This window comes from Cervus elaphus, chromosome 9 (assembly GCF_910594005.1).
Source record: "Cervus elaphus chromosome 9, mCerEla1.1, whole genome shotgun sequence".
NCBI classification, from domain to species: Eukaryota; Metazoa; Chordata; class Mammalia; order Artiodactyla; family Cervidae; genus Cervus; species Cervus elaphus.
The window spans coordinates 8808767-8823104 of record NC_057823.1 but is presented as its reverse complement, the minus strand read 5'-3'; the positions used below and the strand labels follow the sequence as shown (position 1 = coordinate 8823104).

Genomic DNA, 14338 nt, shown 5'->3' with positions numbered 1-14338 from the left:
GCATAGAAACATCAGATCACTAAGTTGTAAACCAGTAACTAACTTAACACTGTGTGTCAATTACACTTCAAAAACAAACAAACATGCACTTCTCTGGTGGTCCAGTGGTTAAGACTCCACACTTCCACTGTAGGGATCTCGGGTTCAATCCCTTGTCGGGAAACTAAAATCCCACATGCCTTGTGGTAAAGCCAAAAACAAAACAAAACAAATAAACTCATAGGAAGAGAGATCAGAGGGAGTGGGGTAGGGAGAGGGGGAAGTGGATGAATCCAGTCAAAAGGTACATACTTCCAGCTATAAGATAAATAAATATTAGGGATGTAATGTACAACATGATGGATTCTGAGTTATCATCCCAAGGGAAAATAATTTTCTTTTTCTTTTATTTTGTATCTATATGAGATGATGGATGTTCACTAAACATTTTTTTCTTTTATATACTTATTTATTTATTTAAGGCCATGACTTGCAGCATGTGGGATTAATTCCCCAAGTGAAAGTGAAAGTCACTCAGTCGTGTCCAAATCTTTGCAACCCCGTGTTCTATACAGTCCATGGAATTCTCCAGGCCAGGATACTGGAGTGGGTAGCCTTTCCCTTCTCCAGCATATCTTCCCAACCCATGAATCGAACCGGGGTCTCCTGCATTGCAGGCATATTCTTTACCAACTGAACTATAACCAGAGATCAAGTCAGCATCCCCTGCATTGGGAGCTCAGAGACTTAACTGCTGGACCACCAGGGAAGTCCCAACGTTCACTAACCTTCTTGTGATCATTATTTCATGATGTATGCAAGTCATTATACCATACACCTTAAATTTATACAGTGCTGTATGTCAGTTATATTTCAATAAAACTTGGGGGAAACTTTTTTTAAAAAAGAAAACTAACTCAAAAACAAACCAACTCATAAAAAAAGAAAGAAAGAGAGTTAAGTCGCTCCGTCGTGACCAACTCTTTGCAACCCCGTGGACTGTGGCCCACCAGGCTCCTCCATCCATGGAATTTTACAGGCAAGAGTACTGGAGTGGGTTGCCATTTCCTTCTCCAGGGGATCTTCCCAACTCAGGGATTGAACCAGGGTCTTCCGCATTGCAGGTATATGCTTTACTGTCTGAGCCACCAGTTCCCATAAAAAAAGGAAAAGGAAAACTTTGTAATTTCCTTTTTAAAAAAGAAGAAAAAAGAAAAACATTACCAAAATCTAGCTCTCACCAACAGATATGATGCAAATACTCTAAAAAAAAAGACCAGTTATCAGAAGAATAATACTATACCCAAGTAGGATTTATTCTAAAGATGTAACAATAGTTTAGTATCTTTAAATTCACAAGGTAATTCATCACATCTAGGAATTTAAAAGATAGTCATATGGTTTTCCAAATAGTGCCCCCAAAGCATTTTCCCAAATCCACAGCTATTTATAATAAATATTTTTAAAAATAGATGATAGTACATAAAAATGGTAAGTCTAACCACAAAACCACAACAAATGCCATTTTAAAACTGAAATTCTGAAGTCATTTTTGGTAAAGGAAGGAGAGAGATGCTGCCCACCCTTGCTGTGGGTATCACTATTTTTGGTAATTACAGCAAAAGCAAGATAACAAGGACTTGAACAAGCAGTGTAAATGTTTGAAAAGAGAGCTTAGCAGGAATTGTCAACTTGGAAGACCCAAGAGATTCTATTTTTTAAAAGCATATATGTATACACATACAGAACACGTGTATGTGTATATATATATATATATTCCCATCGTTCCTAAGGCACATGACTGCATACAAAAAAAAGAGCTACAAATGGAAATGAGAAAAAAATTCATAGTGATGTCCAAAACTATACAATTCACAGGAACAAATATTACACAAAAGCCAAAGGAGTTACGTGAAGGCTAGGAAAATGGACAAAAGATCTCTTGGAGGCTTTTTTCTCTGCATCACCATATAGAGGCCAAAATACTCTTAAGTGATTTTGAGGAATATGTAATGAGACAAGCAAATAATCAGAGCATACATTAAATGAAAAATGCAAGTTACAAATTACAGGCACCCTAGCACCTGATGTACCACCACGTTAGGAGGAAGAAAGAATTCTTATAACAATTCTTACACAATGTCACAATTCACAGACTATAATTCATGTCCAATTAGAATCTCAATGTGGAGTTTTTTGGAAATGGAATAATTTCAGTGTTCAGATGGAAGAGTAAGTGAGAGAAGCCAAAAAGATCATAAAAGATAACAGTAATAAGAGAATTTGACTAGCCAGATGTATAGACTTAAAAGCCATCATAATCACACTATGGTTCACATACATGACAAGAAAAATAAACCAGTGGGACAGAAAAATGAAACCAGAAATTAATACCAATGTACCAAAATACCAATGATATAATGTATTTCAATTCAAGAGAGGGAAATTCTGTGTTTAAATAAATGGTACAAGGCAATCTATCTGCAAGAACATATGCTTGGACCTCTACCTCATACCATATTCTAAAAAATTCAGATGGATTGAAAAATTATAAGAACATTTAGTATTATGTGTGTATAAGTCAGTGAGCTCTTATGAAACTAAACAGGAAACCCAAAAGCTTTGAAAAAGATAAACATGTTTGACATCATAAAGAAAAAAAAGTGTATGACTAATGATGCCATAAATAAGGCCAAAGTACAAGAGACTGGGAAAAAAGTTTGCAATGCATGTGGTAAAGAGTCCAAGTTACCATCCTGCTAAAACAAAAATACCCATACTTTTGGAAGACTATGACAGCACCCAGAGTGTCTGCAACTTAACATTTGCAATGTCTAGGATATAATCCAAAATAACAAGAAATTTGAATAAACTAAAAAAAATAAAACATTCTCATGAGAAAAGTTTATCAGTGGAGTGTGACCCCAAGGGGCCCAGTTCTTGTAATTATCAGACAAGGGTTTTAGAGTAGTTATTATAATTATACTTAATAGGAAAACATGCTCATAAGGAATAGAGGTGGAGGATCTCAGTAGATAAACAGAAAAATGAAGATATTAGAAAATAACCAGGTGGGAATCCTAAAATTAAAAATATAAAATATCTGGAATTCAGAAAGTATCTGGATGGGCTAAAACGCAGAGTGCAGATGACAGAAGAGTCAGTGAGTTTGAAAATAGACAGAAATTATCCAATTTGAAGAACACAGAAGGGGTAAAGAATGGGCCATACAGCAAGCCGTAGGGACCTATGGGACAATATCAAATAAATGTAACTGGGGTCCCAGAAAAAAGGAGGAGGGTATAAAAATATGTAAAGAAATAGTGGCCAAAAATTTGTTGACAAAAAATGTATAGGTTTAAAAAGCTCAGAAAACCCTAAACAAGATAAGCACAAAGAAACACACCTGGGCTCAACACAGTCAACATCCTGAAGAGCCAAGATCAGATCTTGAATTCTGTCACAGAAAAACAGATAACATTCAGTGGAGCCATGATTCAGCCAACTTCTCATCCGAAACTATGGAAGCCGGAAGACAGTGGAGCCACTTTGAAGCAAGTCTGGGCCCAATCAGGAGATCAAAACCAACCATAGATTAAATGAAGGAAGTTTAATGTAAAGTACTGTTTATGACAATGAAACAGTAACTATAAGGTAAAAAGAAACTCTAATGTGGTTTCCTAGGGTTGAGCTATATCTCCAAAGAAGGGCAAATTGGGAAGAAATTCAGACTTCCTTGGAGAAGATGTGGTATGACTCACCAGACAGCAGAGATACCAGCTGGTTTGACCAGACTGAAAAAGGTCTGGAGTTTCCAAGCAAGCAAAAGCACCCTCCCCCAGAAGTGCAGATGGGGGAACAGGTGATCAGTAACTGGGGATGTGAACACATATTGGGAATCCAGTTGCTGGTGGAGGCAGAAGGTCTGCAGAGTGTGTGGGGTACCATGGGGGCTCTGATGACAAGAAGGCTACAGAAAGGTCTTCACCAGGCCAAGCCAGCAAAATCTCAGGAGTGAGGCAGATTCACCAGGAATCTTCACACTTCTACTACTGACCCACCCTGCAACGTCTTACCAGCAACCTCTACTAAGAAAGATTAATATTACCTCACTTGAGACAATAAAGGAACTCCTTTGTTTATTACAGATAAGGTACAAAGTGAAAGGTACATTTGGTGGCGAGAGGTAATAGATTGAGGATTGACATGCACATAATTAAAGAGCTGAATGAACAACAATAGCAAATACTGCCAACTGATAATTCTATACCTAGGGAAAATGTCCTTTGGGAATAAAGTTAAAGACATTTTCAGGTAAAACTAAAAGAATTTGTCGCCTGTACATCTGCGTTATAAGAAATGCTAAGAAACTTCTTCAAGTTGAAGGAGAATTATATTTGAGGGAGACATATCTGGGGAGAAATGAAGAATACATAAGGGATGATAGATACCCACATAAATAGGAAAGACTATTATTTTCATCTTTTAAAAAAACACATATGGCAGTATAAGCAAAGATTAACACATGGTCTTGTGGCATCTATAATCTATGTAGCTGGATTTCACATGAAAAATAGAGAATAAACAACAATGTTGAGGGTAAAAGGACCTATACAGTTGGAAGATTTTTACATTTTAGATGAAGTAGAACAATAGTAACTCTAATTCAGTATGACTTAACGATGTTTGTTAAGGATTACAATTCCTTGAGCAGCCCCTAAAAAGGAAAAAAAAAAAAAAAAAGGCAGTAGAATTTAAAATAGAATTCTAAAAATGATTCAAATAATAATTTTTTTTAGAAAAAAAGGCAGAAGCAGGGGATGGAGGGATAAAATTCAGAGACCACAGAAAGAAAACTAGTAAAATGGTATATTTAAATTCAATCATATTAATCACTGATATGGTAATGGACTAAATACCTTAAGACAAAGATGATCACAATCAATTTCTTTTCAAAGACCCAAGCACCACCTCCTTTCGCATTAGACATTTTGACTTCACTTGTGCGATGATCTGAATATCTGGCCCCAAGATGGGCCAGGCCCAGGCACAATGGGCATCAGTGGGAACTGACTCGTAACAGCAAACTGGCCTGAGGCTGGTTCCCGGGGGTCCGTACAGTCACTGTCTCATGTCACAGAGGAGGAAACTGAGGTCCAGAGAAGCCGACATACCATGTCTCACTTCTTTATATTGTTTCTTATTTGCCTCCCCCATTAGACTGTGAGCTGACCACCAGGTAGGACCCTTTGCCTGCTTCTGAGTCCCAGTGCCTAGGACAGAACATATAGTAGGTGCCCAAGATGTATTTATGGGGACACTTCCCTGGTGGTCCAGTGACTGAGACTCTGTGCTCCCAATGCAGAGGCCCAGGGATTGACCCCTGTTTGGGAAACTAGATCTCACATGCCCCAACTATGAGTGTGCATGCCTCATCTAAAGATCCTGCATGCCACAAGGAAGATCAAAGGTCTTGAGTTATTAAGACCCAGCACAGCCAAATAAATATTTTTTTAAACAGAGAGGTTTATGGATAAATGGAAGAATGAATGGAAGGATGGATACATGGATGGATCGACAGATGGATGGATGAATGTGGCCCAGCATTCAGAACTTGGAGACGGCAACTTCAGGATCTGAATTGGCCCATCTCAGGTTCTGAGGTTTCCTCAACCACATGATTCTGCCTGTTCCATAAACTCAATCAGAATGAGAGACAGAGGAAGGACACGGGGACAGAAACAGGATGTCAGGAAATGAGAAGAAGGAGTAAGAGCCGCAGACACATGAGCTGAGTGGCCAGTTGGGCAATTTTGAGTAAACCCCTCTGGGTCTCCATTTAATGTCACATGAGCAAAGACCACCTTCCCAGGTTCCTAAGAAAATGTGATAGGCTCTCCAGGCTGGGTCCCCGAGGCAGACAAACTCACCATCAGGGCTTTGGGGGCCCCTTGCACCTTTGCTGTGAGGGGCTGTGGGGCTGTCCCACCTCTCAGAGCAGCCTGGAAGGCCCAGGAGGACCCTGAAGGCCCTGGGGGCCCCGGAAGAATGACCAGGTCTCCACGTACCCACCCTTACCCAGCCCACCACCAGCCTCACTCACCTGCCCTTGAAGCTGGACCCACCAGCCCGAATGGCCAGCCTTGGGGTGCTGGTGGGTGGCTTTGTGACTCAGCCAGATTCCGGCCAATCCCCACCAGTTCCTGATGGGAGGGGGTTCTAGAAGGCTGACTCAGTGGGATGGGGGAGGGGCGGGACCCAGGTCAGGGCTGAAGGGTATGGTGGTTGCTACATCTTGCCTGCCCATCCCAAATAGAAAAGTTAGGGCTCTGAGCACAGAGGGGACCCCAAATTCTCCCCTTCATGAGTCCAGAGATGACCTCAGCCTCTCTCATCCCTTGGGCATTTGCTGAACACCCACTCTGTGCTGGGACCTTTGTGCTGGGGACACAAACAACTCAAATAATTTAGGGGTGTGAAACTGTTAGGAAGGAACCTGTCGACTAAAAAATAGTCACAACCTGTAAATAGAGAATTGTTCTATTTGGTAGGAATGTTAATGACACCGAGCCCCGGGAGCCAGCTTCTCAGTAGCGCTGAGAAAACTGCTCCAAGGAGGCGGGAGGGGGTGTCAGGCTATATACAAGTTTGCAACAAAGGGAGCATGTAGTCAGAACATCAAAGATGATTGTGAGGTAAGAAAAATCAGGTATCAAGTTAAAGAATTTAGTGCACTGTGTACGAGATGTAAGCCTCTGGGCTCACTGAAATAATTTCTTTCCTGTGCACCTCAGCCATCTGGGGCCAAGTCCTGTTTCCTTGTTCACCGTAAGGGGTGGCAGGTGTGGCCAATGGCTGCTTCTTGCATTCCCCCTCAACCTCCCACCACCCAGCTCCTCAGCAATCACCATGGGGGGCAGCCGCTGGATCGCAGGGATGTTGTTCCCTTTGGGGAGCCCTCATTTACATTTAGAAGCCAGAAATTGCTGACGGCTGTGACATTTCTTGCCCACTGGATTCAGAAGGAAATGTTTCACAAACCAAAGAGGGGGTAGGATGGGCTGAACCCCACGGAGAGAGAGAATGAGTTGACTGGAGGCCTGCTGTGAGAGCAGCATCCAGATGGATGGCAGGGCGCATGCAAAGGCCCTGAGGTGAGAGCAAGCTGGTCACGTTCAGGGAACATGGTGAAAACGTTAGTGCTCGGTTTTGTTAGACTCTGCCACACCCCTGGACTGTAGCCCACCAGGCTCCTCTATCCATGAAATTCTCCATGCAAGAATACTGGAGTGGGTTGCCATTTCCTACTCCAGGGGATCTTCCCGACTCAAGGGTCAAACCCAGGTCTCCCGCACTGCAGGAATCCTTTACTGTCTGAGCCACCTGGGAAACCCATGGAGAACAGGGAGGAGGCTAAAGCCCTTGAGGGAGGGAGAGGAGGGTAGCGAGGGCGACTGTATAGGGGGGGCTTCAGAGAGGAGGATAGCAGCTTTGGTTTTGTTGAGATGGTGCAGGGAAGCCACGAGAGGGTTTAAAGCAGAGGAGCACAGGCGCTGGGCTCCCGCTGTTGAGGATGGGGGCTCCTTAGGGTAGAGCCAGATCCAGGGCCCCTTGGGAACTTACCACTGCTTGGCAGAAGTGGGCACTGACCCTGAGCCACAGTCCTGGAAGGGGAAGTGAGGCCACCGTCCCCAGTCACCTCCTGGGGCTGGGCCAAGGCCTGGTGTGAATCATTGCTGGCTGGGTCCCGGCTGACATACACTTTGGCCTCAGCTCAGCAAAGTCCTGCCAAAGCCACACAGCCTGGCCCACAGGCCTCTGGCTGGCCTCCCTGGGGAGCCTGCAGGGCTGGGGGGGGACATCCAAGCAAGAGGCCATCAGGGATGCTCAGCCTTCCTCTGCAAAGACCCTGTGTTTTCCACACTGTGGGTGTGGTTCTGGGCAAAACCAGGGACATGGCAATTAGACAAAACTTAGCTCTTTTGTTTCAGCAGTCACCAGGATAGCGCCTATCTAGGCCCTAAGAGAGCCAAACACAAATCCAGGGTGATCAGGGCAATAATAGAAGCAGCACAGAGCACCAATGGAGCCCCATAAGGGCACCTGCAGCAGAGGCTGTAAGGTGGAGATGAGCTGTGTGGCTGAAGGAAGAGGTATATCAGGCTATGCAGCTGTGCAAAGGCCCTGAGGCCAGAAGGAAAGGCAACAGTTTGGGTGGGAGGTGGAGCCTGGAAAGAGACACCTGCCCAGGGCCAAGTGCAGTCAAAGCCTTTTTTTTTTTTAGAAAAGTATCAAGTAGGTGTCAGATCTGTGGTTTCCAAAAAGCCCTTCCTGGCACATTCCAGTGAAAAGATTGGCCTTACACCAAGCCCCAAGGCTCCTTCAAGGGCGGTAAAGGCCCCCGTGCTGCCATTTAGCAAGCTGTGCAGGGTCGTAGTTGCAGCATGCAAACTTTTAGTTCTCACATGTGGAATCTAGCTCCCTGACCAGGGAACCAACCTGGGTTCCCAGCCCTGTGAGCGTGGAGCCTTTATCCATTGGACCACCAGATAAGTTCCAAGATATATCTGATCTTTGTCCTTGGTTTTTAGCACACAGCTTCTAAAACTTTGGTGAACTCCGGAGTGATGTGTTTTTTGTATGCTAATAAGAAAAGCAGTGGCCCAAGGCACTTAAATAGCTTCAGAATGGGGGCTGGTCTCCAAAAAGACCAAGGTATGATTGTGCTGCGCGAAGTCACTTAGTGTCCTACTCTTTGCAACCTCGTGGACCTTAGCCCACTGGCTCCTCTGTCCGTGGGATTCTTCAGGCAAGAATACTGGAATGGGTTGCCATTTCCTACTCCAGGGAAGGCGTGACTAGGTGATTGTAAATTTCAGCCCCAACTTCCCAGACCTCCTGGGAGGGGAGATGGCTGGATTTTGAGTTAATCCCCAAATGCCAGTGATTTCATCCCATTGGTGAACACATGGGATGCTCAGAAGATGAGGTACCTAGAGAGGTACCCATACCTTGCCCTGCGCGTCTCTTCCATGTGCTTGTCCCTGAGTTGTTTTCTTTATAATCAACTGGAAATAGTGAGTCTGTGAGCTGTTTTAGCAAATTACTGAACCTGAGGAATGGGTAGTGGAAACTCTCGGGTGTATAATCAGTCGTTAAGAAGTATAAGGGGCAGAGAACCTCTTAGCGCTCCGGTGGTTAGGATGCTGCACTTCCACTGCAGGGGGCACAGGTTCAAATCATGGTTAGCATGCTCGGCGAGGCCAAAAATAAATAAATAGGTACTTTTTTTTTTAATTAAAAAATAAAGGAGTATAGGCAGTAATCTAGGACTGATCGGTATCTGAAGTGGGGCAGTCTTGAACCCTTCACCTGTGCAGTCTCTTCTAACTCCAGTAGAAAACTGTAGGATACCCAGTTGGAGAACTGCTTGGTGTGGGGGAAAATAAAACAAACATGCATTTGATGTCAGAAGTGCTGTGAGTAAAAGCATCTCAGATCTTGTAACCTCCCTGGGGTCCCCCCTTCTCTCTAGATTTGGGGCTGCACAGGGCGCACCTCGCCTGACTCCTCTTTCTCTACTGTTTGTCTCCTGAGCACTTCCAACTTCTGACCTGAGACATGTTGTTACCTGGACACAGGAAACACATCCTTTTTCACAGCACGGGACGTGAAGGCCAGAGCAGGGAGGGAACGTGGCTGAGGCTTGCAGTGGCACCCTGGCATTTAGGCTGGGGCCCAAGTCTCCTGAAGAGTGAAGCTCTGCCCCCCAAGCATGGTTCTTCTTGGTCTCCTCTGTGTGGACACCCCAAGCTCAGTTATCAGCCCTCTTCTCACTCCAGGCCCCTCTCCTGAAACGTCTGCCTGAAGGTGGTACCAAGGAGAGGTCACATGGTTAAAAAACAAACCCCAAAGCAGCTCTCGAAGCCTTGAAAAGTGGGCAGCCAGGGTGACCTGGAGGAGAAATGAACTCGTAGGTGGAGGCCCCTCTCTTTTGAGGGCCAATGGAGGCTGTGGGTACAAGGCCTTCCTTCTCTGTACCTGTTTCCTCATCTGTAAAACAGGCATGACTGCCCACCTTCCCTAGCAGGGTTGGGTACACAATTGGAGTTCAAAACTCACTTGCCCTGTGTCCTTGGCCACCAAAGCTCAAGTCCCTGGGGGCCCCAAGTGAGGCAGAAGCCCAAGGTCTGGGTTTTTTTGCCCCCACAATAGGAAAGGCCAGAGGAGGCAGGGGAAGAGGGGAACCTGGAAGTCAAGGCTCTGAAGATGAGAGGTCCAAGGCCCATACATCCCGGCACAGGCTCCTAAAAAGGCTGTGACCTCAAGCCAGTCCTACTCAACCTCTCTGAACCTTAGTTTCTTCAAAACGGGAGAATAGGATGTTGAGGGAGGGGTGTTTCAGAAAGTACTTGAAAAATCCTGGATTTCAAGTTAGTGCTCTAACAGGGAGGTCCCACAGAACCTACCCACACCCCAGGCCTGGAGGAAGACAGCCTTTCTTCTGGTCCTGATTCAGGTTTCCCATACAACAAATACCACAAGCTTAGATTGAGCACCACCTGTAAGCCAAGACCTGCTCTGTAAACAGACTCTCTTAATCCTCACAACTTCATGGGACAAGTTTACGATTGCTCTGCCCATCTTAGAGACAAGCAGAGAGCAGCCCGGCAAGTTCAAGTTTCTGCCTTTCACTCAGTCTCGGGCTGGAGTTGCCCCCCGCTTCCCTCTCGCAGCCCCTCCTACGCAAAGAGGACACCCGTGGGCTGGCTATTTCCAAAGGCAGGTTGCAAATCCCAACGTCCCCCACCCAAGCCGACCAGAGTCGGCCCGGCGCCCAGGGCCGCCTAGATGGCGCTCGCTGAGCGCCAGATGCACAGGCTCTTCCCGGACGCCGAGTCCGGCCTCCTCCGAGCAGGGGCGGAGGGAGGAGGTGAAGGAGGCAGGAGGGGATGGGACCCGGCCAGGCCCCGCCCACCCCGTCAGGCCCCTGCAAGAGAAGGAGGAGGCGAAGAGCCGAGCTGGCGTTAACGAGACTTTACTGAAAACAGAACACCGGGCGAACCAAGGATTACAAACAGGAATGTGGACTCGTAGCAAAACAAAACAAAAAAACAAATAGAGGAAAAAGGGCGGGAGGAGGGGGTGTCGGAGGGATGGAAGGGGAGGGGAAGCGAGAGCGAGGAAAGGGGAGGAGAGAGGTTTTTTTTTTTTTTTTTTTCTTCTTCCCATTTCCTTAAAAAACCAACACAGGAGAACACACACACACACAACCAACGTTTGTTCCCAAGTAGAAACATAAATAGGGCAGAATCGAACACTCTGTTCTTCTCTCTTCCAAAGTCAAAAAAAAAAAGGGGGTAAAAGAAAAAGGAAGCGCAGGGCTTGAGGCTGCGCCCCCTCGGAGCCTCCTTCGGCGGCGGTGTGTACAAAGGGGCGGCCAGGACGCGCGGGTTTGTGCAACACCGGGTGACCGCGCGCCCGGGAGAAAGGCAGCGCAAGAGCGGGGCAGGGGAGGTCATGCGCTCACCCCCCCGGGAGCAGGGGGTCCAGCTTGTCGAGTCTGAGGCGCCCTCTTCGCGTCCTGGCACCCTGGGGGGGGGGTCCCCGGGGCCGCGCCCTCTCCGAGTCCGGGGCGCCCACGCCCCCCCCCACGCGAGCCCGCCTCTCTGGGAAGGGGCCGCGCATGCGCCCCGTGCGCGGGCTCAGTACGCGGGCACCTGGTGCTGGGGCAGCAGCTGGCAGCCGCTGTTGACGTGGCTGAGGACCTTCTGCTTGAGCTGCGCCACCTGCTCGCGCAGCAGGCTCGCCGTGGACGCCAGCTCCGTGTTCTGGCTCTTGAGCGTCTTCACTTTCTCCTCGAGGCGCGAGATGCGCTCCAGCTTGCGCTTGCGGCACTTGGAGGCAGCGATGCGGTTGCGCAGACGCTTGCGCTCTGCCTTAATGCGCTCTTGCGTGTCCATGTCGATAGGCGACAGCGGCGGGCTCTCGCCGAAGCTCGGCACGTCGGGCACCGTCTGCGGTTCATCCTTGAGAGCGGCCAGGCGCGGCGGCCCCAACGTGCCTGGGGGTGGCGGCGGTGGGAAGGGCACGGGCTCCGCGGTGAAGGCGACCGTCGCAGCACCCCCAGCACTCCCGGTGCCGCCCGCGTAGCTGCTCAGGTTCGCGTAGACGGGCGCCTCGGGCGTGGCCGCCGCTGGGGCCAACTCGCTGGGAGGCGCGGCGCCCGCAGCCGTGCCCGAAGGTCCCCCGGCGGCGGCTGCAGCGGAGGCCGCGCCCGCGCCCAGCTGGTTTTGCTTGTGTAAGTCCTCTAGGGCCTTGACGAAGCCCTCGGCGAACTCCTGCTCCTCGCTGGCCGCCACCTTGGGATAGAGGAACTGCGTGCTCGTCGGCGTGGTGGTAACCAGCCCGTTGGACTGGATGATGAGGCGCTCGAGCTCGGGCGAGGCGAGCTTGAGCAGCCCCAAGTCGGGCGAGGCAAGCAGACCGTCGGGGGGCGCCGTGCCCGGGGCGCCGTCGGTGCGCAAGGGGCCCGGGGGCGGCGCGGCCGCGGGCTTAAGCGCTGCCGCCACCTGTTCACTTAAGCTCAGCGTCAGCGCGTCCTTCTTCATCATGCTGCCGGCCGCCGCCGTCGGGGGCGCCCCGGGGAACAGACGACCCGGGGACGCGAAGCTGCCACCGCCGCCACTGCTACTGCCGCCGCCGCCCAGGCCGCTCAGCGCCTCATCGCCGTAGAAGGGTGTTTCCATCCTCCGCCTCCCCCGCCGCGCCGGCCCGGGGGGGGAGTGGCCGCGGCCGCCCGGGGGCCCGCGCCCCCCCCGTCCGCTCGGCCCTGCGCCCGCCCCGGCCGCGGCCGCTGCGCCCGGCCCTCCGCTGGCGGCGGCTCCTGCGCCGCGCAACCCGTGCGCCCCCTTATAGCCTCGGCCCGGCGCGATGAGCTCACCGTCCCCGCTCGCCATTGGGCACGAGTGACGTCTCTCATTTGCATGATGGGGTGGGGCCAAGTCAATAACACCCCCCTCATCCCCCACCGACTGCCGTTGTCCGGGTGACGCGCGGTAAACGACACAACAGCGCGCTGCCTTGTGGGTTGACGTCATGGGGGCGGGCCGAGCACCGGGCCTGGTCACTCCGCCCCTGGAGTGCTGTGTACGACCAATGCCCCCAGCGCCGCCTCCCGCCAAGGCACGTCCCGGGTGGCGTGATGGGCCCGGCCACCCGGCGCCCGCCCTCTCAGAGGCCCCGCCCCACGTCCGCGCGTGGGGCCCCGGGCGGGACGGGGGCGGTGCCGGCCTCCGGGGACCGGAGGGGGATGGGGCTCTGGATGGATAAATAACTCCCTGGCGCCTCCCGCTTCACTATGCTGTGTCTCCTTTATCGCGCCTCAGACTGAGCATTGTGCGGGCCTAAGGGATCTGTGCCCGGCGGCTCGCCGCTGGTGTGGGCCAGGTCTGTTTCCAGCTCACCCCCACCCCGGTGTGTTTGCCCCAGAAAGACTGGGGAGGGAAGAGGGGGCTCCAGCCAGAAGTTGTTGGAAATGCTTTGCTCCTGCTACTTTTCATAGGGTGGGGTCTAAATCGCGGGAGTCCCGACTTCCTGACTTTACAGAGGGGAAATTGAGGTTCTGCGAGGTGGAGTGACCTGCCCTCGAGGCCAGAGCGTGACCAAGCCTGAGCTCTTATCCATCCAGTAGAATTCGGGCGTCCGTGCCCCTGGGCAGCGGCTTACATTTTTACCCCTGCGTCAGCCAGAGCCTCCTGTGGGTACTCCGGTGGCTCCCGGACTCGGCTGTTAAGTCAGGAATCCCAGTTGGTAATTATTACCTGTTAATTACTACTATGATTGTCAGGTCAGGCTTAATGGGCCTCCATAAAGACTGGCTGGGGATGGGAATATGACGGAGGTGGGAGGGGCCCTTCACCACACTCCCAAGAGATCCTTGGGACATCTGGGTCCGACCTAGGAACCCTGCACAGAACCCCTCCATGGCTCTCATCACACACTGGATGGCGCCCAGTCCATCACCAGTTGGTGGAGGGCCCATACATTCCTTTGTTCTTTCCGGTGACACCCTCTCACCCGGTCTGAGCTTTATCTTCCCAACTCCTTGCTGCCCTCAGGGCCTTAACAGGAGCTGGCTCCCTTCCCCCAGTGCCTATGGCTGGTCCTCAGAGAGGCCCCTCCCACTCACCTTGTTTCCATTATACCTGGAACCATCCACTACGCTAGGGCGGACCATAAGTCCCAGCAGGGCAGGCTATCTTGGGCCTGCTGGGTCTCCAGCTTCCAGCATGGGGCCTAGCATCCAATAATGAAAGTGAAATCGCTCGGTCGTGTCCGACTCTTTGGGACCTCATGG

At 50.0% G+C, this 14338-nt stretch overlaps 1 protein-coding gene across 1 annotated transcript; it reads right to left on the bottom strand.

Moving 5' to 3' along the window:
- Positions 1-11001: 11001 nt before the first annotated feature.
- On the bottom strand, positions 11002-12867 carry JUND (JunD proto-oncogene, AP-1 transcription factor subunit). The gene has a single exon (XM_043910949.1). The coding sequence runs from the start codon at positions 12726-12728 to the stop codon at positions 11685-11687; it is 1044 nt and encodes a 347-aa protein (XP_043766884.1). The 5' UTR covers positions 12729-12867; the 3' UTR covers positions 11002-11684.
- Positions 12868-14338: the final 1471 nt, after the last annotated feature.